This window comes from Brassica napus, chromosome C6, assembly GCF_020379485.1.
Source record: "Brassica napus cultivar Da-Ae chromosome C6, Da-Ae, whole genome shotgun sequence".
NCBI classification, from domain to species: Eukaryota; Viridiplantae; Streptophyta; class Magnoliopsida; order Brassicales; family Brassicaceae; genus Brassica; species Brassica napus.
The window spans coordinates 4,579,231-4,606,463 of NC_063449.1; the positions used below are offsets into that span (position 1 = coordinate 4,579,231).

Consider the following 27,233-nt stretch of genomic DNA (forward strand, 5'->3'; position numbering starts at 1 on the left):
TTACATCAGTAGACATTTGAAGGAAATACAACTGCATCTGTCCATTTATGAAAATGAGCTGTTAACAGTTGTGTTTGCGGTTCAAAAGTGGCGACACTACCTTTTGACTCGTCACTTTGTGATTAAAACTGATCAGAAGAGCCTTAAATTCCTCTTGGACCAACGTTTGAATACTCCTATACAACAACAATGGTTGCCAAAGCTACTTGAGTTCGATTATGAAATACAGTATAGGCAGGGCAAAGACAATGTAGCAGCTGATGCTTTATCTCGGGTTGAAGGAGCAGAGGTGTTACATATGGCTATGTCAGTATTGGATTTTGATCTTATGAAGGAGATACAAGATGGGTATGATATGGATGGCGGGATGAAGCAGATTATTGAGAAGCTGAAGAAAGAACCATGGGCTAAGAAACATTACTCTTGGGTTCAAAATGTTTTAAGGAGGAAAAGTAAGATAGATGTTCCTGCAATAAGAGAATTGAGGAATAAGATTCTTGATTGGCTTCACAGCTCAGGTGTGGGTGGTCATTCAGGAAGAGATGCTACAATACAGAGGGTTAAAGGCTTGTTCTATTGGAAGGGACTTTCAAAGGACATTCATACATTCATCAGGCAGTGTGGAGTTTGTCAAACTTGCAAGTATTATAATGCAGCATCACCGGGTCTTATCCAACCATTACCCATTCCTGACAGTATTTGGACTGATATATCAATGGACTTCATTGATGGTTGCCTTTTTCTTTTGGGAAGTCTGTGATATTTGTGGTGGTTGATAGGCTATCCAGGGCAGCTCATTTCATGACGCTTGCTCATCCTTATACTGTTCTTACAGTCGCTCAGGCATTCTTGGATACGGTGTTTCGTTTACACGGCATACCAAGAACGATTGTGAGTGATAGAGATGATGTCTTCTTGAGTGAATTTTGGAAAGAATTGTTTGCTTTGCAAGGTGTGGGACTCAACTTCTCTTCGGCCTACCATCCTCAAAGTGATGGCCAAACAGAAGTGGTGAATAGATGTTTGGAGACTTACCTGAGGTGTATGTGTAGTGATCGACCTCACTTATGGTCTAAATGGATTCCACTTGCAGAGTATTGGTATAATACCAACTTCCACAGGGCGACTCAAATTTCACCGTTTGAAGCAGTTTATGGTCAACCACCTCCTATTCATCTTCCTTATCTGCCAGGTGAATCCAAGGAAGCTGTTGTGGCAAGAACATTACAGGAACGTGAGAATATGATACTCATTCTCAAGTTCCATCTTCTTCGAGCTCAACACATGATGCAACAGAACGCTGACCTTCACAGGACTGATAGAAGCTTTGAGAATGGAGATTATGTCTTTGTGAAGCTACAACCTTACAGACAGAAATCATTGGTGATCCGTGGTAATCAGAAGCTAGCTCCTAAGTACTTTGGTCCGTATAAAATCATTGATACATGCGGCAAAGTGGCTTATAAATTGGAGTTACCTCAGACATCTTCGATTCATCTAGTGTTTCATGTCTCGCAACTAAAGGAGCTTGTGGGTAATATGCAAGTTGCGACTCAGTTACCGTTGTCTGGTTCAGACGTTTTGATGAAGGAACCTGAGCTGATCGTAGAACGCAAGATAGTTCAACGTCAAGGCCGTGTCGCTACTATGGTGTCGATCAAGTGGTCCAATGAACCCGTCGAGGAAGAAACATGGGAGCTGTTGTTTGATATCCAGAAGAGGTTTCCACATTTTAAACCTTGAGGTCAAGGTTTATTGGAGGGGAAAGATGTGATATAGGAGTTCGTAGACGTACACGTGGAGCGTGGAGAATCAAATAAATGGAGGGAGAATTCGAATAAAGAAGAAGAGAAGATGGTGACACGTGGACGTGAGAGATTGAATCTGGAGGAAGAGTTTGTTACGAGCTAACAAACTCGTATTAATAGCTGTAACAAACACTTTTCTTATCATTCTCGATCAGAAACTCGTAATCTCTCTCAAATTCTATAAACTTCTGTAAACACTTTTCTCATTTTAGTTTGAAGATTGATTCTACTTTCGATATCTTCGACTTGTGAGAGGGAATCATTGTTTTAAGAACATCAATTCCTATTCGGTGGATTTATACGGTTAAGCTCTATCACATCACAAGCTTCTTTAGCAACTCGATCATCTTGGAAGCTTCTCTGAACTTTTTCTCACCGCGAAGCAACTCGTCCTGCGCCATGTCTCTTTCCAAGTTTGCGGTCACGAGCTGCGAGACTAACTCGTCAACTTTCTGCTTATCACAAGCCGTGATTTGAGTCTGTTCAAAGGACAAGATGCTCTCGACTTGAGAACTTATGTCGGTATCATCATTAGAGTCATTTTCATGAGAAACAGGTTTAGGGTTTTGTGGTTTAGCTTGGTTGTAACAGTTCAAGAGAGTGGCGTAACCGTCAAAGAGATCTTGACATAGTGAAAGAAGGAGAGGACGTCTCTGGTAAAACCATTCAGCACGCTGAGAGAAAGTTTCACCGGTTTGGTTATCTTCAAGAGCAGATACGCGCATTACTTGCATCCGAGACTCAAGCTCTATGTTTATTTAACAACAACATACCCAAAAAAAAACAAAGTGAACATTACATGAAGACATATAAACACCACACACACACACACAAAAAGAGCTTGAATTTGCGTAAGTGTACCGGAGAGAGAACGCAATTGTGGAAGAGAGGTATCCATGGATGTTGTTTAGAGGAGAGCAGATAATAAGGGGGAGCTTTAAGGAAAGTCAAAATCCCACATTTTTGGAAACTATAAAAGAAAGAATAACAAAAGGCATAAATCATTTTACCAAAAAAAAGAGGCATAAATCAGTGAGATGATGATATGAACATTAATGCGACCTTATTGCCGCAAATATCCAGAAAAAGGTAAGATGCAGTAATATTAATCTCAATTTAATTTTTTGCAGTTTTAAATCAATTTTGATTTATTTTTTTTAGTTCCAATATTTAATTGAAACGAACACTTGATCTCAAATAAATGAATATGATTTCTTAGAAAATGATATATCATGTGGTCGAATTTGATACGATCCTAATGGGATATAGTCATATTGTTGTAGACATTGTTATATTGTATTTTTGAGTAATAATGTTTTAAATATTAAACACACGTGGCTAAATCTAATTTCCTATTGATTTGTGTATAATAAAAATATCGATTGTGTATAATGGGTTTTCAAAAAAAAAATAATTCTTAACAAATTATATATATATTAGGTGATTTTTTTCGTGCTCATACAGGGGTATAAATATTTATAAAGTAAATCATTATAATAATTTATTTAGATTATAAAAATTTATTAAGATTTTGTTTTAAATTTTTAATTATTCTGTTATTTTTATTATAATAAATATGCATGGTTATTTTAAATAACATTATGTTATTTTAATAAGACGTCTAGTTTTGGATATATAATATCTCAACTGTTTGGTTGTTATTTGGATATATTAGATAAAATTTATCTTTTTCGATTCATCAGTAAACGTGAAAAGTAAATGGCTGACTAACGACAGTTATTTTTAACTAAATATATATATAAGTAAACTTTTCTCTCTTCTTATGACATGTGGAAAGGGGTTTGTTGATATATGTCTTCATATTTTTTCTTTGTATTTTAGATCTTTCTTCTTTTAAAGTATTGCAATTTGGTCCATCAATTTTTAATTGTGCATTATCTAACCATTCTCACACTTATTGGTCACTTCAAGAAATAAATAAAATAATATAAATTTATTTTAAATATTTAATTTATTCACAACTAAAAATAGCATAAACTTTCACCATTTTATTATTTTTACTATTTTTTTTACTATTTTTTTATTATTTCATTTGCAAATTATATATTTATTTTACTATTAAAATCACCAAGAAGCAGGAAGATATATGCCTAAAGCGTCGGAAGCACAATCACTAAATAAAAGATAAGAAACACCTCACAAACGAAACAAGAACATACAAGACGTCCATGCAAGTGAAAACCCACAAAGCTATGGATAGAAGGTACCAAAGCTACAAGAGACTAACTCCGCCCACCTATACCAAGAGAAACATGGGAAGAAGAGAAACATCTTGAGGGAGGGAGAATTGAAGACAACCACCGAAAAATCAGAGACTAAACTTGAGACCAGAAATAACCTTCCAATCCCACATAGCATACACGAGTGAAAACATTATCCAAACCTTGAGTGGCAAACATGGTGAAAGGGAAAGCCACCAGAGATGCGATGAAAGCTGTAACGAGATGAGATAATATAGAGGGAAAGGGAGACGAAACGAAATCAGCAAACTGTGGAGCTATCCTCGAACGATGAAAGAGAGCATAGAAGTCAGAACACCAAAAACTAGATTTTAAAAACCAAGACGAGCATGGACTATTGATGGTAAGCTAACGACGAGGAAGACAACATCAAAGATAACTAAACTCTGACCCAACCAAGGAGATGCAGTTTCTAACATCAGCTGAAATCTAAGGAAGAAGAGGAGGATCCAATATTGTCTGGAACACCCTACAACGCCGTGAGAATCAACCGCACAACTGAGAACTCATAAACCCGATCTACAACAAATACCATATAATCTCATAGATGAAGAAGGCAAGGAAGAACAAGAGAAAGAGGTGGGTCTTTTTCCGGTGATGGTGAGAAGCACCACACACACAAAAAGATAAACGAAGTACATAGATGGTGACGGTTCAAGGTTAAAATATGGGGAGACGGCAAAAAAACATCTTAAAGTTATAATTTTCAAAAATATGAATAAATAAAAATACAGTTTTGACGCTGAAACCGTTAATCTTAGAATCAAAAAATGCGTAAGTGCAAAGTTATTGAAATTCAATATACTTATACGTTAGAGGCTCAGTTCACTACTAACAATTACTATACACACACAACAACACATTATTCAAAAAACAAAACACAAAATATATTCACCTAACACGTACTACTACATAACGCACTAAAAGCACCAAATAATGCTTTTAATAAATAAAAACGATAACATAATTACATTATCCAAAAAATTATACTATTAACAATAATAAAATAATATTCCGCGTGAAGCGCGGACACGGTCCCCTAGTTAATACCAAAATTGGCTTGGTCAAGGTAAGTTTGTTTTTTTAGATTAATGAAAAAAGTCTGTATTTTGTTTTGGCAAATTTGAGTAAGTTCCGTATTTAAATGCCCGGGTTCTCTATAAATTTTGGTGTATTGTAAAATTTTCGCATTAATGTTCATGATATATTTTAGATTGTTTAATATTTTTGTGTATTGTACATAGTCATTTTGTGCTTTTAAATATAATTTTATAAAATAATATTAAAAATATTTTGATCCACGATGTTGAACTTTTTCACTTATTGATTCAAAATTGAACAATGATAAGTTTTTTCAAATCTTAATAATTGAGCTTTTATCATTTGTTTTTATTTAAATGTGGTAATTGTTTGAAATAGATTTAAAGATTATATATATGATTTAATAGTATAGTATTGAAGAACAATGTGTTCTTGTTATTGAAATTTAGTAACGATATGAATTATCGATTTTAACTGAAAATGAGTTTCTCTTGTCATATATTTGTTTTATAGCTCCAACCATAATTTTACACAATTCGTATCCCTATATTATTTAGAAGATAGTACTATTTTGACTTGTTCTTTCAAGCGTGAATATCTTTTTGATGACCATTTAATAAAATTTGCATGAATTTATATTTTTTATTAGACAACAAATAATTTAATTTTTTTATTATAATGTTTGAGTTTCAATCAGTGTTCTCAACCAGTTCGTATTTGGTTAAAAATTGTTAATTAAAAATTTGATAGAACTCGGCAAAAATCCAGAACCCGCTATTAACCAGTTGGAGATAGGTTTCATAAAAACAAATATTTGAATCTAAGAAATTTAATATAAATGAACATGTGATCTCAAATAAATGAATATGATTTCTTAAAAAAAATGATATATCACGTGGTCGATTTGATATGATCCTAATGGGATGTAGTCATATTGTTGTAGTTTATTGTTATATTGTATTTTGAGTAATAATTTTTTAAAGATTAAATACATGTGGTTAAATCTGTTTTTCTACTGATTTGTGTATAATAAAAATATCGTTTGTGTATAATGGGTTTTCAAAAGTATATAATTCTTAACAAATTTATTTGTATAATAAAGCAAGAGCACTAAAATTTTAATTTTATGGGATATATTTAAGATTAAATTCATTTGAATATAATAAACGTTTTCTCAGATGATACTGATGAGTTTTGAAATTTGAGCATTTAATTAATGATTAATCTTGATTATTATGACTAAACTCATAATCTTTTAGACTACATTTATAGTTAATAGGTCCAAAATCAAAAGACTAAAATATCATTAATGAAAATTTAAACTCCTTTGAAAAGTAGAGGTATTTTAGATAAAATTAGTTTTTTCAGTAAAAGGAAAAATAAAAAAATTATCATGTTTAATAGTATAGATGTTTGAAATGATAAAGAAAATCAGCATTCAAAAAACGTTTTAGGCGGCCACCTAAACGGTGCTAAAGCACTGACCTTATAAATTGTGGTGATTATCTTATAAACCACTTAGACAATTATAATTTCAAGAGCAAAGACGCGCATTACTTTCATCCGAGACTCAAGCTCTGTACTCATTCAACAACAACATACCAAAGTGTATGTTAATGGGACAAAAATATTAGATAAAATCTTAGGGGGACAAACCCAACTTCTAAGTGTCTCATTTTTTATTTTTTTCTAAATTTAAATAGTGTTGTGTACAACAACACTAAGTGTTTACCAATCACCCCTTAATGAGAAAGCAACTGAGTGAGGACATGTATCCAGTGCCGGCTTATAGCATGTACTCAGCGTGCATTTGCAATAGATCCTTTCATTTTTGGCAGTTCTCTTTAAGAAATTAGGGTCTTTATTTGATAAAAACCTATAGATTAAGGTCTTAAATTTTAAATTGTTAACGACATAACTACATGCAATTGGTTAAAAAATTAGATGCGCACAAGGACCACAAATTCTTTGAGCCGGCCATGTATCAACTTGTCATTTGTAGAAACTCGCCCTTGCTCTTCAAGCCAAAACTTTTTGACCCCTTGGTGGCCAAGCCAGAAAAGTATATATGGTCTTTCATTATCTTTTGTTGACTTTTAAATTTGAATACAAACAAAATCCATTTGATTTTTTTTTTTTGTTTATCATGAGGCTTATAAAAGCCATGTTGTGGATTATGTATTATTCAGATAGTATCAATCGCATCGTTTCATTTGAACTCGTAAAACACCGCATGTATGTTACTCTTCTGTCTTTCTCTAACTCTTTTGCCCATATATATTTTTTCTTCTTTGCGTAGGTCAGTAATCACCAATCTTGGATGGTTCGGACGGTTTTTGGCATTGATTTGAGCTTCAGCTTTGTGCAATTATCAGAACAAATATCATATGGTAAACTTAACCTTGATGCTTTCACTCCCTATTTATATGTTTTTCCAACCCATAACTAACTACCTTGCTGAAAAAAGAAGTGAGTGGTTTACTTGCAGTTTTCATTATTGCTATAAAAAAATTCACACATCATCGAATTAATGAAGAATATGAATGTATATTAATTGTTCTCGGCTAAAGTTATTTTTAACAAAGCCATAACGTTTCATCCTCCGACTTACAACTTAAATAGATCGTTGGATAATAAGTAGCTACTAGCTAATATGATTGCGCGGAATCAACATTATATATAAAAATTATTTTATGTATTAAATATTTTTACATATTATGAAATAATAAATATATATTAAATAATTAAAAGTCAGTAACTATTAAATATATAATTAAATTTGTGCGAGCATATAAATCAATTTTATTAATCCAAAAAATATTTTTTTATATTTGATAGAATATGTTATTAATTTTAAATGATACTAACATAGATAATATATTTTTAGTATATTTTTAATATTAATGTCTATTAAATGATGATTTCTACTCATATAGTTTTTTGATCATTTGTATCTTTTATAGAAAAAAATTTAAATTACTGATAACAAAATTTTCTTTGTGGATTATATTGTTTTAATAATTTATATTAAAAAAAAATAAGTTGTCAATGATCGTTCAAAACTTTTATCAAAAAATTGTTCAAAGTAAATTTTGAAACTAAAATATTGTATTTTATATGTTTATAGTTTAATTTAAAATGATAGATATTAATCTTAATAATAATTAAATTAAACTTTTTACTTATATAATTTTTTGTAATCACTTGTATTTTGTCATAACAAAAATTTTAAACCATGGATCTAAAATTTGAATGTGAGACTTTTAACAGTTTTAGTAATTTATAGCCGTTTGTAAAAATTCAAATATAACATATACATAATATCTAAATTTTATATATGGTTATTGTGGTTATTTAATTTATTTAATAGTTTGAAATTAAATAAATATGATAGAAGATACAACCTTTTTATCAAATCTTTATTATTCAAAATCATTATTGTCATATATACTTTTGCCATATTAGTCAATTCTGTAAATTTTATTTAAGGAAAAATAAAGTACATTAATGATGAATTTATTGTTAGTTTAATAAAAAAGTTATTATATAATTAGATGGACCAACATATTGGGTACGTCTATATATATATATATATAATATATGTGTGTATATATAAATATTAAAACCAAAGCATAAATCTCATATTGTACTTAAATTTCCAAGTACCTCCTTTTGCTCCTGATTTCTCTAATTTAGTCACGTAGTTCCATAATGGAGCTTCTTCGGAAGCATTGTCAACATTATCACTTGCTCCTTAAGAAGTCATAACCTGGAAAAAAAAAATTGTGAGAAGCTTGTATTATATAAACAACACACACGTAAGAAAAACATAAACATAAAGAAGTCTAATACTCTTCTTTTACGTACAAACCAGAAAACACATACGTACATTACGTACATGAAACAAACCAAATACTATCTAATATTAATATTATCTAAGACTTTCTTTTACGTGAGCATTGAAAAACCAAAACCAGAGTTTGTGATATGCTTACTGTGTTTTTCTTAGATGTGAGAAAGATGAAGAATAAGAGCTTGATTAAGATTAAGAGAATATGGATTAAAAGTTTATAACCCTAATCGTTTTATACAAGACGTGTTTCCTTTTTTTTTCAATTGTTATCCAAATAAAAAGAGTATGAAAAAGTAAATAATCAAACTTTTACAAAATTATGCCGACTATACATCCTAAACGTTTCGGAAACGTTTCCAAAACCTAACCATGCCGTCCCCAGAAACCTTTACCGTCCCCAGCCTCTCTGAAATGTTTCGGAAACGTTCCCACACGGTCCCCGCGCCGTCCCCGTCCCTGAAACGCCGCTGGTACGCGAGACGTCAATGATATGCCGTCCCCGTGCATCATAGTGTCTTTCTCACTAATTTATCATGTTTTTGCAGGTTTTTCATCACATGGTTCTCATCTTCCACTCATTTAAAGGTAGATCTATCAATTTTAAATATGTATTTTTATGTGTTCTATAAAAGTAGATTTATCTAATATCCCACTCATTTTCTCTGTTTTTAAGCCATTTGAACGTTTTTGGATATGCAGATTTTCAGATCTAGATTTGGATATGCAGGTTTTTCAGATCTGGAAGACGTATGGGACGACTTACCTGTTAGTCGTCTAAAATATAATGCGTCAGACGACTTTCAGGAAGTCTTCCAGACGAGTCGTCTGACGGAATCTTCTCTCATGTCTCTCCCTTTCATAACAGTTCTGAGCGTTTTGGTAAGTTTTTATGTCTGATTTTTCTTCACTTGGTAACTTTCTGTTGTATAAAGTTCTTACTTGTTTCCCAAACTAAAACTCTCCAACCCCACTCTAATCTCTTTGACTTGAAAACACTAAACTTTATATGAATTTTTCAGTTTTGTCTCATGTCTTTCTCACTAATATATATATATATTTTTGCAGGTTTTTAATCAGATGGTTCTTATCTTCCACTCATTTAAGGTAGATCTATTAGTTTTAGATATATTTTTTTGTGTGTTCTATAAAGGTAGATTTATCTAATCTTCCACTCATCTTCTCTGTTTTTAAGTCATTTGAACGTTTTTTGATATGCAGGTTTTTTGATCTGGATTTGATATGCAGGTTTTTCAGATCTAGAAGACTTCTGGGACGACTTACCTGTTAGTCGCCTAAAATATAATGCGCTAGACGCCTTCCAGGAAGTCTTCCAGATGACTTCCAGGAAGTCTTCTGACGAAGTCTTCTTCCATATCAAATGGAGTCCAAACTTGTCTTTGTAGAAGAATTATCTATAATAGTTTTGTTTGTGGTATGTTTTTTGATTTGCATGTTTAGTTGTGAATTTTTTGTAAAATCAGTAATAATGTTTCCCAAAATGTAATATGTGCTAACAATGTGTTTACACATTTACAAATCAATGAAATAATATACTTCAATAGCATTTTTCTTATCTTTGGATCTCCCATATGCAATAATAAACTCCAATGGCATTCTTCTCATCTTAATAAACAAGAATGTTGGTAGCCTCATGTTGATACAACGTTTTAAGAAGCATTTTAAGAAGAATTTTAACCTTCTTCCAACTCATAACAATAATCATCATTGGTGTCTATAACAATAATACTTAAGAGATGGAAACAAACAATAGTAACTAGTCAAAGCATATCACATTTTTTACAAGTTTATGTTGAAAAACTTAGTCAAATTTAGTAAAACTAAGGGAGAAAACATATTTAAATATGAGTTTTATATATCTTGAAGTTACTTATCACTCTTAAATATACAAGTTATTCAAAAACTAGCGTAGAAAACTTAAAAACTAGTGTATAAGACTTCCACAGAAGTCTTCTCGGATCAGTTAGAAACTTTAATTAACGTGAATGTTGGTAACCTCATAAATATCACCAATTAAGTTATAAATTTCATTCAGTAGCCTTAATATTGACTAATATACATGAATTAACAAAAAAATATTAAAAAGTATTTATAGTTTTAGAAAAATGAAATTTTATTAAACTTTGACGCATATGACTTCCACAGAGGTCGTCGTACATTTAGGTTAGTTTTGCAATTGATTTTTAACCCAGACGACTTACAGGTTAGTCGTCCACCTTTGTTTGATAAAAAAAATTCGAGACGACTTACATGTAATTTTTTGTTAAAAAAAAATTCGAGATATAAAAAATTCAAGTCGTCTAGGGAAAACGGGATAGTTTTGCATTTGACTGGAATGTGTTAGAAATTTGACTTTTCCTGGACGACTTACAAGTTAGTCGTCCAGTAGAAAATTAAAAAAAATTAATATTTTGTTTTTTCTAGACGATTAACTTGTAAGTCGTCTCAGGTTAGTTTTGCAATTGAATTATTAAACAAAAAATTTGTTTTTTCTAGACGACTTACACGTTTGTCGTCTCGAGTTTTTTTCCCAGACGACTAACCTGTAAGTCATCCAAGATAAGCAAGGTTTGACCAGAATCTCAGAATAAAATCCTGGACGACTTACATGTAAATCTTTTTGTTTAATATTTTAATTGCAAAACTAACTTGAGACGACTTACATGTAAATCGTCTAGAAAAAAATAATATTATTTTTTTTATATTTCTACTGGACGACTAACTTGTAAGTCGTCCAGGAAAAGTCAAATTTCTGACACATTCCGGTCAAATGCAAAACTAACCTTTTGGTTGGTGATGCCACCAAGAACCAGGTCGCCATGAACCCCATCAACACTGTCTTCGGTACGTCAAATCTCTCCCTGATACGTTGGGTGATATTTAGGGGGTTTTTTTTCTTGCTAAAATATATTTTTTTTTGCTAAGAATGTAAATGTCATTACTAGAATGAAGGTTTGGTTACAATGATATTGAACCAGAATATGCTGTTAAGCCATTCTGTTCTTAAAGGCCGTAAAAAAATTTAAAAAGAACCTCTAAGAAACTAAAAATTAAATCCAAAGAAACCACCAAAGGTGAGCATTGAAGATAATAATGGTACTAGAACAAGAGACAACATTTTATTTCCCAAACAAACCACTTCTCAATCACCAGGAGGAATCGAGAGAATAGCCAAAAGAGGGTAGTTTGTTGGACACTCCCCAGAAGGTGGCTCAAGGTGGCTTCAACGGAGGCGGCTGGAAACGGCTCCGAGGCACCACAAGAGGAGGACGCCGAGCAAACAAACCCATAGCTAACGCGGTCATGGAAAAAAGTTCAAACCCGACATGACACCGCTGAAGATGAAGAGCAAAAACACTGGTCAAGCGCAGGCGGTACAAAACGCTCCCTCACCGGCCACGCGACCTAAAGGATGCGGCAAAGACATCAAGAGTAGGAACAGAAGCTACAACCGGAGGTATGCAAGGAGGGAAAAGAAACACAGAGAGAGTTGGAGACTCTCCATCAGCAAGCGGAACAAAAGGAGAGCAAGAGCTCAACCTCCAAGCGAGAACACCACCACGGCAGGTCGTCCTCAAAACCCTAGGCGACAGTATCATCAAGCGAGGAAGGGAACCACTAACTTTCGCTGTCACAAGCCATGGTAGTTGTCTGATGGACTAAGGGAAAGAGGTCATTAGTGGTGAGCCTCGACACCACCTTTCACTCAAAGAGAGAGGAGAAGCTCTAGGATACCTTGAGACAGGCCAGAGAAGAGAGCGACTGTAGCAAGACCAATGAGCAGGACCAGCGACAGTAGCGACGCATCACACAGATCCGGCGGTCTCGGATCTCAGATCTACCAGATCCGAGCGCAATCGATTCAACCAGAGCCGTTTCGAGGTCTCTTAGAGATCCTAAGGTCGTCACACCTCGTCAGTGCTCCGGAGAAACCTAGGACTCCCTTGGTTTCGGCTAGATCTGGAGGAATAATCCAGAGACACAAAGCAAAGAGGTTGAGACGAACTGAGAACCGAAACAGAGAGAGGCGAGAACCGGAAACGAGATACCGACGGTGGCGGAGAAGACCCACACAAGCTTGCGACGATCTCCTCCACCGGAACAGAGATCAGATGTTGACGGCGCTAGGGTTAAGGTATCCTCTGTTTTCTCGCAAATTGAAACCAACTCCAGTAGGATTTTTAGGATCGTTGGAGTGAAGAAGCACCGCAATTGCTAAAATATTTAGGGTTTTCTTTTTTTTTTCTTCCTAAAATATTTAGGGTTTATATCACATCTCAGTTGCACAATATTGCTTGTCTGAATTTTTTAGAATGTGTGAATAAACTCTGTTTTGGTTGTTACAAATGCAAAGAGACTGATTGGTCGAAGATTCAGTGACTCATCTGTCCAAAGCGACATGAAACTATGGCCTTTCAAGATCATCCCTGGTCCTGCCGACAAACCCATGATCCTCGTCAACTACAAAGGCGAAGAGAAACAGTTTGCCTCCGAGGAGATATCTTCCATGGTTCTCATCAAGATGCGTGAGATCGCTGAAGCTTACCTTGGCGTCGCCATCAAGAACACTGTCGTCACTGTTCCCACCTACTTCAACGACTTGCAGCGTCAAGCCACAAAGGAAGCTGGCGTCATCGCTGGTTTGAACGTCATGCGCATCATCACGAGCCCACTGCAGCAGCCATTGCCTATGGTCTTGACAAGAAGGCGAGCAGTGATGGAGAGAAGAACGTCTTGATCTTTGATCTTGGTGGTGGTACTTTTGATGTCTCTCTCCTCACCATCGAGGAAGGTATCTTTGAAGTCAAGGCTACTGCTGGAGACACTCATCTCAGTGGGGAAGATTTCGACAATAGGATCGTTAACCATTTTGTTCAAGAGTTTAAGAGGAAGAGCTAGAAGGACATTAGTGGTAACCCTAGAGCTCTGAGGAGGCTGAGGACTGCTTGCGAGAGAGCGAAGAGGACTCTTTCTTCAACCGCACAGACTACCATTGAGATTGACTCTCTCTTTGAGGGCATTGATTTCTACTCTGCGCTTACCCGTGCTAGGTTCGAAGAGCTCAACATGGATCTTTTCCGCAAGTGTATGGAGCCTGTCGACAAGTGTTTGGTGATGCTAAGATGGACAAGAGCACTGTCCATGATGTTGTCCTCGTGGGAGGTTCCACACGTATCCCGAAAGTCCAGAAGCTTCTCCAAGATTTCTTCAACGGTAAAGTGCTCTTGTCCTCGCGAGCTTTAAGGACATCAAGCAACACCCTTAATCATGCAGCCAAAATTAACGACAGACGTACGTACGTACACGAACAATCGAACAACACCCTATCCCTGGGAAAATAGTCGAACTACGTTATGACTTGATCCCTCGACGAGGGTACGTAGGCAACTCACGACACGAGTCCAGTCACCTTCCACCTACAGAACTCAAAGTGGGCATATCGCAACACCCGAGGAATAACGACACGACAATATCAAAAACTGCCTTCTTTTCACAAATATATAACGAAACAGAGTCCGACATCTTAATAAATACAGTTCATAGAAATTCGAACACATCAGACTTTTCATATCAGAAAATCGCATACCTGCGATAGTTGACCAAAAACCAGGACCCTGATGAAGTCCTCGGTTGCGGCCAACTCCGCCAACAAGCGCGACAAAACTGGCTAACAAAATCTTTTGTTACATCGAAACTGTCGATAAAAGTATCTACAACAAATCGACACATGGCCCAAAAAAATCGGCCCCGCATAAAACATAAAAATGGCAACAAATAAATCGGGACCCACGATCCCTTCTTTATTAAATAAGCAAATAATAAAGCAACAAAAAGCAGAGGGAAAAGCAAAGAAAGTCCCTAAAGCTACTCTTTGATGCTGAATTCACCATCCTCAAAGCGATCATCCGAGCAATTCGCCACGTCGTCCGCCGTGGAAGGGACCTTAGCAAAGAAATCCTTTGGCATCATCCTCCGAAATCTGAGGCAAGTCGAGCTTGCCAACGGAGAAATCCGAAGTCGCCATCACATCGACCTCGGACCCAAGCTTGACCTCCTTTGCTCGAAGCCGCAACAACTCATCCGAAGCCAGGAGATTGTTGTTCATGATCTCCTTCAAAAGATCTATATTTGCCACGACTTCCCGAAGACGAGCCTCCCAATCAGTTGCAGCCTTCTTCTTTTCCCATTTCTCCTTTAGAGAGACCAGCACATCTAGATAGCTATCCGCCATAGTCTTTTTGGCATCATAAGTCGTGCGGCGAAGGTCGTCAGAGAACTTATTGGCAGAAGATTCAACCTTCGCTTCCAAGAAGGAAACTTGCTCGAGGGCCGACTTCCTTTCGTTGCTCACAACTCGCAGACGAGCTTCGAGCGAAGCAGCCTGATTCCCCAGCTTTTCAGCGGCTGCCAGTTGAGCAGCATTGGCACGCTTCTAGTCTTGAGCCATCTTTAGACTGAGCTTTAGCTCGCGAACGACCTTCTTTATTTCGTAAAGTTCGTCAGAGCGCGGAACATCCTGCAGGCGTTTTTCAAAAGTCGCCGCAAACTCGTTGTTAACCTTCATAGCCTGAAACATGGCAAATCAGTACAGACAAAACGAACCAAAGATTTGACAAGGATCAAATTTCAAAAAGAAAGACCTTGGAATGGACCACATCCATCTTTACGTAAGCCTCGCGCTCAGTCATATTATGCAGAGAGGGAAGCGGACATCCAGCGGGTATAATATATATTTAATATATAGTTATTAACACATTTAAAATTTTAACATTTACAGATACATATTATCCAAACAAGAAGAACTAATCATAAAAAAGTCATAGAACCTACCATTTTCTTTTAACGAAGAAACTAGGTGTTTTGCTCGCACTTGCCGGCTTAATAATTTTACAAACACTTGTAGATATATTATCAATTCAAAAACCATTAGAGTAAATTATTTTCATGTTTTTGAAATATTTAATAATTAATTTTTATGTACGATAATTTTTTTTATTTTAATAAAATATCTTTTATTGCATAAAATAAAGTTGAAAACGTTTATATATACATAAAACTATATAAAGGATTTATATTTATTTTTAAAATATTAGGATGTAAAATATTTTTGGCTTACATAATATATAATCTTTTTAGATAATGATGATTATCAAATTAATGAAATTCGTTTATAATTTATGGGTAACTATATATTAACAAAACTAATCTAATTATTTATTAAGGGTAATAAAGACTTTAAATGTTCTAACTTTTAACGAGAGCAAAAAAAATCACTTCACAAATAATAGTATAAATATTTTTAATTTTTTTACCAACTTTTTTCAGAAATTATCACAATGAGTAATTTTGATTGTCTTAAGAATTTTATCTTAAACCATAGATGATTCATTCTATCTATTAAAATAATTGTGCATAAAATATGAATAACCTAAAATAATGGAGAGCATGACAAGTTAGCAAATTCACTTCTCAGATGATAATATAGATTTCTAAATTACGGAGGACAAAATCAACTATTACAAGGTTTATAATTTACCTTTCTGAATGATGGTAAAAATTTGAAAAACATTAAGAAGTTAAGGGTCCAAATTCCAAAATATAAATAAAGAAAATATATACGAAGCAGTAAGAAGAAAAGGGCATAAGACAAAAAAATAATTTGCTTATACAACTCCCCGGTGAACCAGAGAAGTGGGTGTGGGTCGGTGAACCTCATAACTAACCGCAGTGCGTTCTCGGGAAACGGATTGCAACACTGTACCATTTTCCTTGAGTCTTTTATTAGGGATAGGTATCCCACATCAGAAATTTTAAAGGACATTATTTAATATATAAAGGGTTAAGACTAATCTACTAATCACCAATTAGTTTTAAGGTGGAACCCCATAATAAACATGAATCTAACTTGGTATCAGAGTTCATATCTTAAATACCTTAAACTCCTAATTAATATTAATCTTTCCAACCGGGTATAAAGGTCGTGATTAACCTTTCTGACCAGGGTATACAGGTCGTATTAAACTCGCTCGACCGAGTATAAATGTCATAAAGTTTCGAGATTTCTTGCCGATAAGAGCCATCATCTCGAGGAGGGGTATTAGGAATATGTATCCCACATCGAAAATTCTAAGGGACATTATTTAATATATAAAGGATTAGGACTAATCCAGTAATCACCAATTGGTTTTAAGTTGGAAGCCCATAATAAACATGAATCTAACTTGTGTCAGTCTCAATCTAAGCTTACATCTTCAGTCTCAGTCAATGGTGGTTGAAGCTAAAACCAACATCGAAGCCAGAATCGCTCGCCAAATCTTGCATAGGTAAGGAGGTACCATATCTTCGTCTATTTTGAGTTTGATCCCTGAATCTTGTTTTTCTTCTCATCACGTTCTACATTCTCCTCATAGGTTAAGGGAATAACAATACAACAAAGATGCCAACTGTGGCTTTTCGCTCAAACAAGCATCTTTAAGTGCAAGTAATTGATGATACTAAGATGCACACACACTTTAGCTTCAGCTTCCACCAAACAGAAACATATCTCTGAGGACATCGACTACACCTCTGGACCTACCATTGTAAGTACTTTTTATGTACCCGCCTTCTAAACTTGGGTTGCAAGTATTGAAGCTCTTGCTGCTGATGCACGTGAACATGATCTTTATTTTTAACCATTTCTTCCTTTTCTACACGAGTGACCAAGGCCCTTTTTCCTTGGAAGTTTGGAAATGGGCCATTTTTGGTAAGCAGACAAACAAAACCAAACCATAGCCATTGCTACAAGTTTTTCTTAGTCCTAATCCACCATGATACAGAGAAGACAGTCTCTGTGAATATTACCAAATGCTCAAGACTCCAAGATACAAAGAGAGCGGACTCTAGAGGTATGAAACAGAAAGAGCGTCACCATCCATGTAATCAAAATAGTCATTGCATAAGACTTTTTTGCCTTGTAGAGTCAAAGTGTTTGTTTTGAGGATACAAAATTGCATAAAAAGGTAACCTCTGGATCAGATCTCACTGATGCACTTTGAGGCCACTCAGTATATAATAAGCTCTTGCAATTCCATATCACTATTAGCTTCCGTTGCTAGGTCTTTGTTCTCTTCCAAGAGAGAAGTGAGTTTGTATCCGAGATTCACAGTTTCCTCCACATCTACTTCTTTCTCCATGTCAAGCAACATCATGATATAGGAGTTCGTAGATGTACACATGGATGGTGGAGAATCAAATAAATGGAGGGAGAGTTTGAATAAAGAAGAAGAGAAGATGGTGACACGTGGACGTGGGAGATTGAATCTGGAGGAAGAGTTTGTTACGAGCTAACAAACTCGTATTAATAGTTGTAACAAACACTTTTCTTATCATTCTCGATCAGAAACTTGTAATCTCTCTCAAATTCTATAAACTTCTGTAAACACTTTTCTCATTTTAGTTTGAAGATTGATTCTACTTTCGGTATCTTCGACTTGTGAGAGGGAATTGTTGTTTTACGAACATCCATTCCTATTCGTTGGATTTATACGGTTAAGCTCTATCAAAGGTATCAGTAGCTTCGTCATCCTCGGAATCCATGGCAAAAACGAGATCTCAACAATCATTGAAGGACGCGGTGGTTAAGGAAACTACGGAGGCGATTGGATCGCAGCTAGAGAAGATGGAAGAAACGATCGCCGAACAGAACAACAAAATCGATAAGAACGTTGCAATTATGTTTGAGGCGATTAAGTTCATCACGGAGAAGACGGAGAAGGCGATCAGTAGTTTTGAGAGATTTCAACAACCATCGACGCATGAAATCAACCATCTGATCATTGATCAGCCTCAATATTCCAGTTCTGGTACAAATCAAACCTATAATGGAATGACGAGATTAGGTCGTCTTGATTTTCCGCGTTTTGGAGGTGATAAGATTAGGGATTGGTTATTCAAGGTGGAAGAATTTTTTGCGATTGATAATACTCCTCAAGAGTTGAAAGTGAGATTATCATTGATCCATTTTGATGGTTCTGCATCAACTTGGCATCAAGCGATCATGCAGTCTGAGTTTGGATAAGATATTTTGGTTGATTGGATGAAATATCGTGAAGTACTAATTGAAAGATTTGAAGAAGTACTAGATGATCCTATCGCAGAGTTGAAACAATTACAAGAGACTGATGGGATAACGGAGTATAATGAGATGTTTGAGCTCATTAGATCAAGAGTGAAGTTATCTGAGCAGTATCTGATGAGTGCTTACTTGGCGGGATTGAGAAATGATACTCAGATGCATGTGAGGATGTTTCAACCTCAAAATGTTAGACAATGCTTTGTGTTGGGGCGGTTGTATGAGATGGCACATCCTAAGAAGCAGTCTACATGGGTGAGTTCGAAACAGTCGCTGAATAAGAGTTCTTTTCAGTATAAGGAGGGAGATCAGAAAGCAGTAGTACATGTTGGTGTGGAACAGCAAAAGAATCCTATTATGCAACCTAGGAAGTTCTTAACACCAGCAGAAATGAGTGACAGAAGAGCTAAAGGGCTATGTTATTTTTGTGATGAAAATTTCTCACCAGCTCACTATCTGACACATAAGAAAGCTCAGCTATATTTGATGGATGTCAATGACGAAGAAGATGTGGAAGATGCTGAAGTAAGAGCAATACTTGAGCAACAAGAGGAGTGGGATATTGCTCATATTTCAGTAAATGCTATACCTGAAGTGTCAGATTACACTACCATGAAGGTTAAAGGAGTATATGGGAAGAAACCGTTATTTGTGTTGATTGACTCAGGGTCAACACACAACTTTATGGACACCAGCGTGGCAAATCAATTGGGTTGCAAGGTCTCTCCACCAGGATTGGCTAGAGTAACAGTGGCGGATGGAGGTCAGTTGAGAGTTGCAGGAAGAATTGAGAAGTTTAAATGGAACTTTCAAAATCATTCATTTCAAGCTGATTTCATGGTTATTGCTTTGGGAAACTGTGACATGGTGCTTGGAGTACAGTGTTTGAGGACTCTGGGTCCTATAACTTGGGATTTTGATAGGCTGGTGATGCAGTTCAAGTTTGATTCGATGACAGTGACGCTAAATGGCATTTATCCAGGCTCAGTTAGAGAGTCTAAAGCTTCTAAAATCAACAAGATCAGTGATTCTGAACCTCAGTTATTAATGATCTATGCTTATGAAGTGAAGGAAGGGAGTAGTATGGAGTTATGTGCTTTAGAAGGAAGTGTAGCCACGAGATAAAACCTGCAATGAAACAACTCTTAACGGAGTTTACTGACATATTCTTGGAGCCGACTACACTACCGCCATTCAGAGAGAATCATAACCACAAAATACCGTTATTGGTAGGAGCCAATCCTTTCAACCAGAGACCTTACCGTTATGCTCTTTACCAGAAGAATGAAATTGACAAGACTGTGCAAGAGATGATGAAGAGTGGCACTATACAACCGAGTAGTAGTCCTTATGCATCACCGGTTGTATTGGTGAAGAAGAAGGATGGATCTTGGAGGTTATGTGTGGATTATAGAGGTCTTAATGAGCTAACTATCAAGGATAGATTCCTTATTCCGCTCATTGAAGATCTAATGGATGAACTTGGAGGATCGGTGGTGTATTCTAAAATAGATTTGCGTGCAGGCTATCATCAGGTGAGAATGAACATTGATGATATACACAAGACTGCATTCAAAACTCATAGTGATCACTATGAGTATTTGGTGATGCCCTTCGGCCTCACGAATGGACCTGCAACGTTTCAAAGTCTAATGAACTTTGTCTTCAGGAAGTTCTTGAGGAAGTTTGTATTGATATTCTTTGATGATATCCTTGTGTATAGTGATTCCTTGGAGGCACATGAAGGACATCTCAGGATGGTATTTGAAGTTATGAGAAGTAACAACTTGTTTGTTAAGGAGAGTAAATGTGAATTTGGAACTGAGAAAGTGGAGTATCTTGGTCATTACATTGAGAAGAAAGGCATTTCAACAGATCCTAACAAGATCAAAGCAGTTGCTGAGTGGCCTCAACCAATTAACGTGAAGCAACTCCGAGGTTTCTTGGTTTAGCTGGTTACTACCATAGATTTTTTAAAGACTTTGGAACAATTGCCAGGCCTTTGACTACACTAACGAAGAAATAAGCATTCTTATGGTCTTCTGAAACAGAGGATGCATTTGGAGGGTTAAAAATGCTTTATGTAACACACCGGTGTTAGCATTACCTCGGTTTGACAAACCTTTTGTGGTGGAAACAGATGCAAGTGGTACGAGTATTGGCGTTGTTCTTATGCAAGAAGGTCACCCCATCGCTTACATCAGTAGACATTTGAAGGAAATACAACTGAATCTGTCCATTTATGAAAATGAGCTGTTAACAGTTGTGTTTGCGGTTCAAAAGTGGCGACACTACCTTTTGACTCGTCACTTTGTGATTAAAACTGATCAGAAGAGCCTTAAATACCTCTTGGACCAACGTTTGAATACTCCTATACAACAACAATGGTTGCCAAAGCTACTTGAGTTCGATTATGAAATACAGTATAGGCAGGGCAAAGACAATGTAGCAGCTGATGCTTTATCTCGGGTTGAAGGAGCAGAGGTGGTACATATGGCTATGTCAGTATTGGATTTTGATCTATGAAGGAGATACAAGATGGGTATGATATGGATGGCGGGATGAAGCAGATTATTGAGAAGCTGAAGAAAGAACCATGGGCTAAGAAACATTACTCTTGGGTTCAAAATGTTTTAAGGAGGAAAAGTAAGATAGATGTTCCTGCAATAAGAGAATTGAGGAATAAGATTCTTGATTGGCTTCACAGCTCAGGTGTGGGTGGTCATTCAGGAAGAGATGCTACAATACAGAGGGTTAAAGGCTTGTTCTATTGGAAGGGACTTTCAAAGGACATTCATACATTCATCAGGCAGTGTGGAGTTTGTCAAACTTGCAAGTATTATAATGCAGCATCACCGGGTCTTATCCAACCATTACCCATTCCTGACAGTATTTGGACTGATATATCAATGGACTTCATTGATGGTTGCCTTTTTCTTTTGGGAAGTCTGTGATATTTGTGGTGGTTGATAGGCTATCCAGGGCAGCTCATTTCATGACGCTTGCTCATCCTTATACTGTTCTTACAGTCGCTCAGGCATTCTTGGATACGGTGTTTCGTTTACACGGCATACCAAGAACGATTGTGAGTGATAGAGATGATGTCTTCTTGAGTGAATTTTGGAAAGAATTGTTTGCTTTGCAAGGTGTGGGACTCAACTTCTCTTCGGCCTACCATCCTCAAAGTGATGGCCAAACAGAAGTGGTGAATAGATGTTTGGAGACTTACCTGAGGTGTATGTGTAGTGATCGACCTCACTTATGGTCTAAATGGATTCCACTTGCAGAGTATTGGTATAATACCAACTTCCACAGGGCGACTCAAATTTCACCGTTTGAAGCAGTTTATGGTCAACCACCTCCTATTCATCTTCCTTATCTGCCAGGTGAATCCAAGGAAGCTGTTGTGGCAAGAACATTACAGGAACGTGAGAATATGATACTCATTCTCAAGTTCCATCTTCTTCGAGCTCAACACATGATGCAACAGAACGCTGACCTTCACAGGACTGATAGAAGCTTTGAGAATGGAGATTATGTCTTTGTGAAGCTACAACCTTACAGACAGAAATCATTGGTGATCCGTGGTAATCAGAAGCTAGCTCCTAAGTACTTTGGTCCGTATAAAATCATTGATACATGCGGCAAAGTGGCTTATAAATTGGAGTTACCTCAGACATCTTCGATTCATCTAGTGTTTCATGTCTCGCAACTAAAGGAGCTTGTGGGTAATATGCAAGTTGCGACTCAGTTACCGTTGTCTGGTTCAGACGTTTTGATGAAGGAACCTGAGCTGATCGTAGAACGCAAGATAGTTCAACGTCAAGGCCGTGTCGCTACTATGGTGTCGATCAAGTGGTCCAATGAACCCGTCGAGGAAGAAACATGGGAGCTGTTGTTTGATATCCAGAAGAGGTTTCCACATTTTAAACCTTGAGGTCAAGGTTTATTGGAGGGGAAAGATGTGATATAGGAGTTCGTAGACGTACACGTGGAGCGTGGAGAATCAAATAAATGGAGGGAGAATTCGAATAAAGAAGAGGAGAAGATGGTGACACGTGGACGTGAGAGATTGAATCTGGAGGAAGAGTTTGTTACGAGCTAACAAACTCGTATTAATAGCTGTAACAAACACTTTTCTTATCATTCTCGATCAGAAACTCGTAATCTCTCTCAAATTCTATAAACTTCTGTAAACACTTTTCTCATTTTAGTTTGAAGATTGATTCTACTTTCGATATCTTCGACTTGTGAGAGGGAATCATTGTTTTAAGAACATCAATTCCTATTCGGTGGATTTATACGGTTAAGCTCTATCACTTCACAAGCTTCTTTAGCAACTCGATCATCTTGGAAGCTTCTCTGAACTTTTTCTCACCGCGAAGCAACTCGTCCTGCGCCATGTCTCTTTCCAAGTTTGCGGTCACGAGCTGCGAGACTAACTCGTCAACTTTCTGCTTATCACAAGCCGTGATTTGAGTCTGTTCAAAGGACAAGATGCTCTCGACTTGAGAACTTATGTCGGTATCATCATTAGAGTCATTTTCATGAGAAACAGGTTTAGGGTTTTGTGGTTTAGCTTGGTTGTAACAGTTCAAGAGAGTGGCGTAACCGTCAAAGAGATCTTGACATAGTGAAAGAAGGAGAGGACGTCTCTGGTAAAACCATTCAGCACGCTGAGAGAAAGTTTCACCGGTTTGGTTATCTTCAAGAGCAGATACGCGCATTACTTGCATCCGAGACTCAAGCTCTATGTTTATTTAACAACAACATACCCAAAAAAAACAAAGTGAACATTACATGAAGACATATAAACACCACACACACACACACAAAAAGAGCTTGAATTTGCGTAAGTGTACCGGAGAGAGAACGCAATTGTGGAAGAGAGGTATCCATGGATGTTGTTTAGAGGAGAGCAGATAATAAGGGGGAGCTTTAAGGAAAGTCAAAATCCCACATTTTTGGAAACTATAAAAGAAAGAATAACAAAAGGCATAAATCATTTTACCAAAAAAAAGAGGCATAAATCAGTGAGATGATGATATGAACATTAATGCGACCTTATTGCCGCAAATATCCAGAAAAAGGTAAGATGCAGTAATATTAATCTCAATTTAATTTTTTGCAGTTTTAAATCAATTTTGATTTATTTTTTTAGTTCCAATATTTAATTGAAACGAACACTTGATCTCAAATAAATGAATATGATTTCTTAGAAAATGATATATCATGTGGTCGAATTTGATACGATCCTAATGGGATATAGTCATATTGTTGTAGACATTGTTATATTGTATTTTTGAGTAATAATGTTTTAAATATTAAACACATGTGGCTAAATCTAATTTCCTATTGATTTGTGTATAATAAAAATATCGATTGTGTATAATGGGTTTTCAAAAAAAAAATAATTCTTAACAAATTATATATATATTAGGTGATTTTTTTCGTGCTCATACATGGGTATAAATATTTATAAAGTAAATCATTATAATAATTTATTTAGATTATAAAAATTTATTAAGATTTTGTTTTAAATTTTTAATTATTCTGTTATTTTTATTATAATAAATATGCATGGTTATTTTAAATAACATTATGTTATTTTAATAAGACGTCTAGTTTTGGATATATAATATCTCAACTGTTTGATTGTTATTTGGATATATTAGATAACATTTATCTTTTTCGATTCATCAGTAAACGTGAAAAGTAAATGGCTGACTAACGACAGTTATTTTTAACTAAATATATATATATATATATATATAAAAAGTAAACTTTTCTCTCTTCTTATGACATGTGGAAGGGGGTTTGTTGATATATGTCTTCATATTTTTTCTTTGTATTTTAGATCTTTCTTCTTTTAAAGTATTGCAATTTGGTCCATCAATTTTTAATTGTGCATTATCTAACCATTCTCACACTTATTGGTCACTTCAAGAAATAAATAAAATAATATAAATTTATTTTAAATATTTAATTTATTCACAACTAAAAATAGCATAAACTTTCACCATTTTATTATTTTTACTATTTTTTTATTATTTCATTTGCAAATTATATATTTATTTTACTATTAAAATCATTAGATAATCAAACTAAGAATAAGAAATTAGAACACAACGCAGAGAACTAAGAAAGCGGCCAGAGAGAGAATAATAATCGAAAGACAAAAACCACCAAGAAGCAGGAAGATATATGCCTAAAGCGTCGGAAGCACAATCACTAAATAAAAGATAAGAAACACCTCACAAACGAAACAAGAACATACAAGACGTCCATGCAAGTGAAAACCCACAAAGCTATGGATAGAAGGTACCAAAGCTACAAGAGACTAACTCCGCCCACCTATACCAAGAGAAACATGGGAAGAAGAGAAACATCTTGAGGGAGGGAGAATTGAAGACAACCACCGAGAAATCAGAGACTAAACTTGAGACCAGAAATAACCTTCCAATCCCACATAGCATACACGAGTGAAAACATTATCCAAACCTTGAGTGGCAAACATGGTGAAAGGGAAAGCCACCAGAGATGCGATGAAAGCTGTAACGAGATGAGATAATATAGAGGGAAAGGGAGACGAAACGAAATCAGCAAACTGTGGAGCTATCCTCGAACGATGAAAGAGAGCATAGAAGTCAGAACACCAAAAACTAGATTTTAAAAACCAAGACGAGCATGGACTATTGATGGTAAGCTAACGACGAGGAAGACAACATCAAAGATAACTAAACTCTGACCCAACCAAGGAGATGCAGTTTCTAACATCAGCTGAAATCTAAGGAAGAAGAGGAGGATCCAATATTGTCTGGAACACCCTACAACGCCGTGAGAATCAACCGCACAACTGAGAACTCATAAACCCGATCTACAACAAATACCATATAATCTCATAGATGAAGAAGGCAAGGAAGAACAAGAGAAAGAGGTGGGTCTTTTTCCGGTGATGGTGAGAAGCACCACACACACAAAAAGATAAACGAAGTACATAGATGGTGACGGTTCAAGGTTAAAATATGGGGAGACGGCAAAAAAATATCTTAAAGTTATAATTTTCAAAAATATGAATAAATAAAAATACAGTTTTGACGCTGAAACCGTTAATCTTAGAATCAAAAAATGCGTAAGTGCAAAGTTATTGAAATTCAATATACTTATACGTTAGAGGCTCAGTTCACTACTAACAATTACTATACACACACAACAACACATTATTCAAAAAAAAAAACACAAAATATATTCACCTAACACTTACTACTACATAACGCACTAAAAGCACCAAATAATGCTTTTAATAAATAAAAACGATAACATAATTACATTATCCAAAAAATTATACTATTAACAATAATAAAATAATATTCCGCGTGAAGCGCGGACACGGTCCCCTAGTTAATACCAAAATTGGCTTGGTCAAGGTAAGTTTGTTTTTTTAGATTAATGAAAAAAGTCTGTATTTTTTTGGCAAATTTGAGTAAGTTCCGTATTTAAATGCCCGGGTTCTCTATAAATTTTGGTGTATTGTAAAATTTTCGCATTAATGTTCATGATATATTTTAGATTGTTTAATATTTTTGTGTAGTACATAGTCATTTTGTGCTTTTAAATATAATTTTATAAAATAATATTAAAAATATTTTGATCCACGATGTTGAACTTTTTCACTTATTGATTCAAAATTGAACAATGATAAGTTTTTTCAAATCTTAATAATTGAGCTTTTATCATTTGTTTTTATTTAAATGTGGTAATTGTTTGAAATAGATTTAAAGATTATATATATGATTTAATAGTATAGTATTGAAGAACAATGTGTTCTTGTTATTGAAATTTAGTAACGATATGAATTATCGATTTTAACTGAAAATGAGTTTCTCTTGTCATATATTTGTTTTATAGCTCCAACCATAATTTTACACAATTCGTATCCCTATATTATTTAGAAGATAGTACTATTTTGACTTGTTCTTTCAAGCGTGAATATCTTTTTTGATGACCATTTAATAAAATTTGCATGAATTTATAATTTTTATTAGACAACAAATAATTTAATTTTTTTGTATTATAATGTTTGAGTTTCAATCAGTGTTCTCAACCAGTTCGTATTTGGTTAAAAATTGTTAATTAAA

General features: G+C 35.3%; 2 protein-coding genes and 1 pseudogene across 2 annotated transcripts; 1 reads left to right on the forward strand and 2 right to left on the reverse strand.

Moving 5' to 3' along the window:
- Positions 1 to 2,122: 2,122 nt before the first annotated feature.
- Positions 2,123 to 2,533, reverse strand: LOC125588285 (kinase-interacting family protein-like). The gene has a single exon (XM_048759564.1). The coding sequence runs from the start codon at positions 2,531 to 2,533 to the stop codon at positions 2,123 to 2,125; it is 411 nt and encodes a 136-aa protein (XP_048615521.1).
- Positions 2,534 to 12,460: 9,927 nt separating this feature from the next.
- On the forward strand, positions 12,461 to 15,497 carry LOC125588962 (annotated as a pseudogene).
- A 7,914-nt stretch (positions 15,498 to 23,411) lies between these two features.
- LOC125588286 (kinase-interacting family protein-like) lies at positions 23,412 to 23,822 on the reverse strand. The gene has a single exon (XM_048759565.1). The coding sequence runs from the start codon at positions 23,820 to 23,822 to the stop codon at positions 23,412 to 23,414; it is 411 nt and encodes a 136-aa protein (XP_048615522.1).
- Positions 23,823 to 27,233: the final 3,411 nt, after the last annotated feature.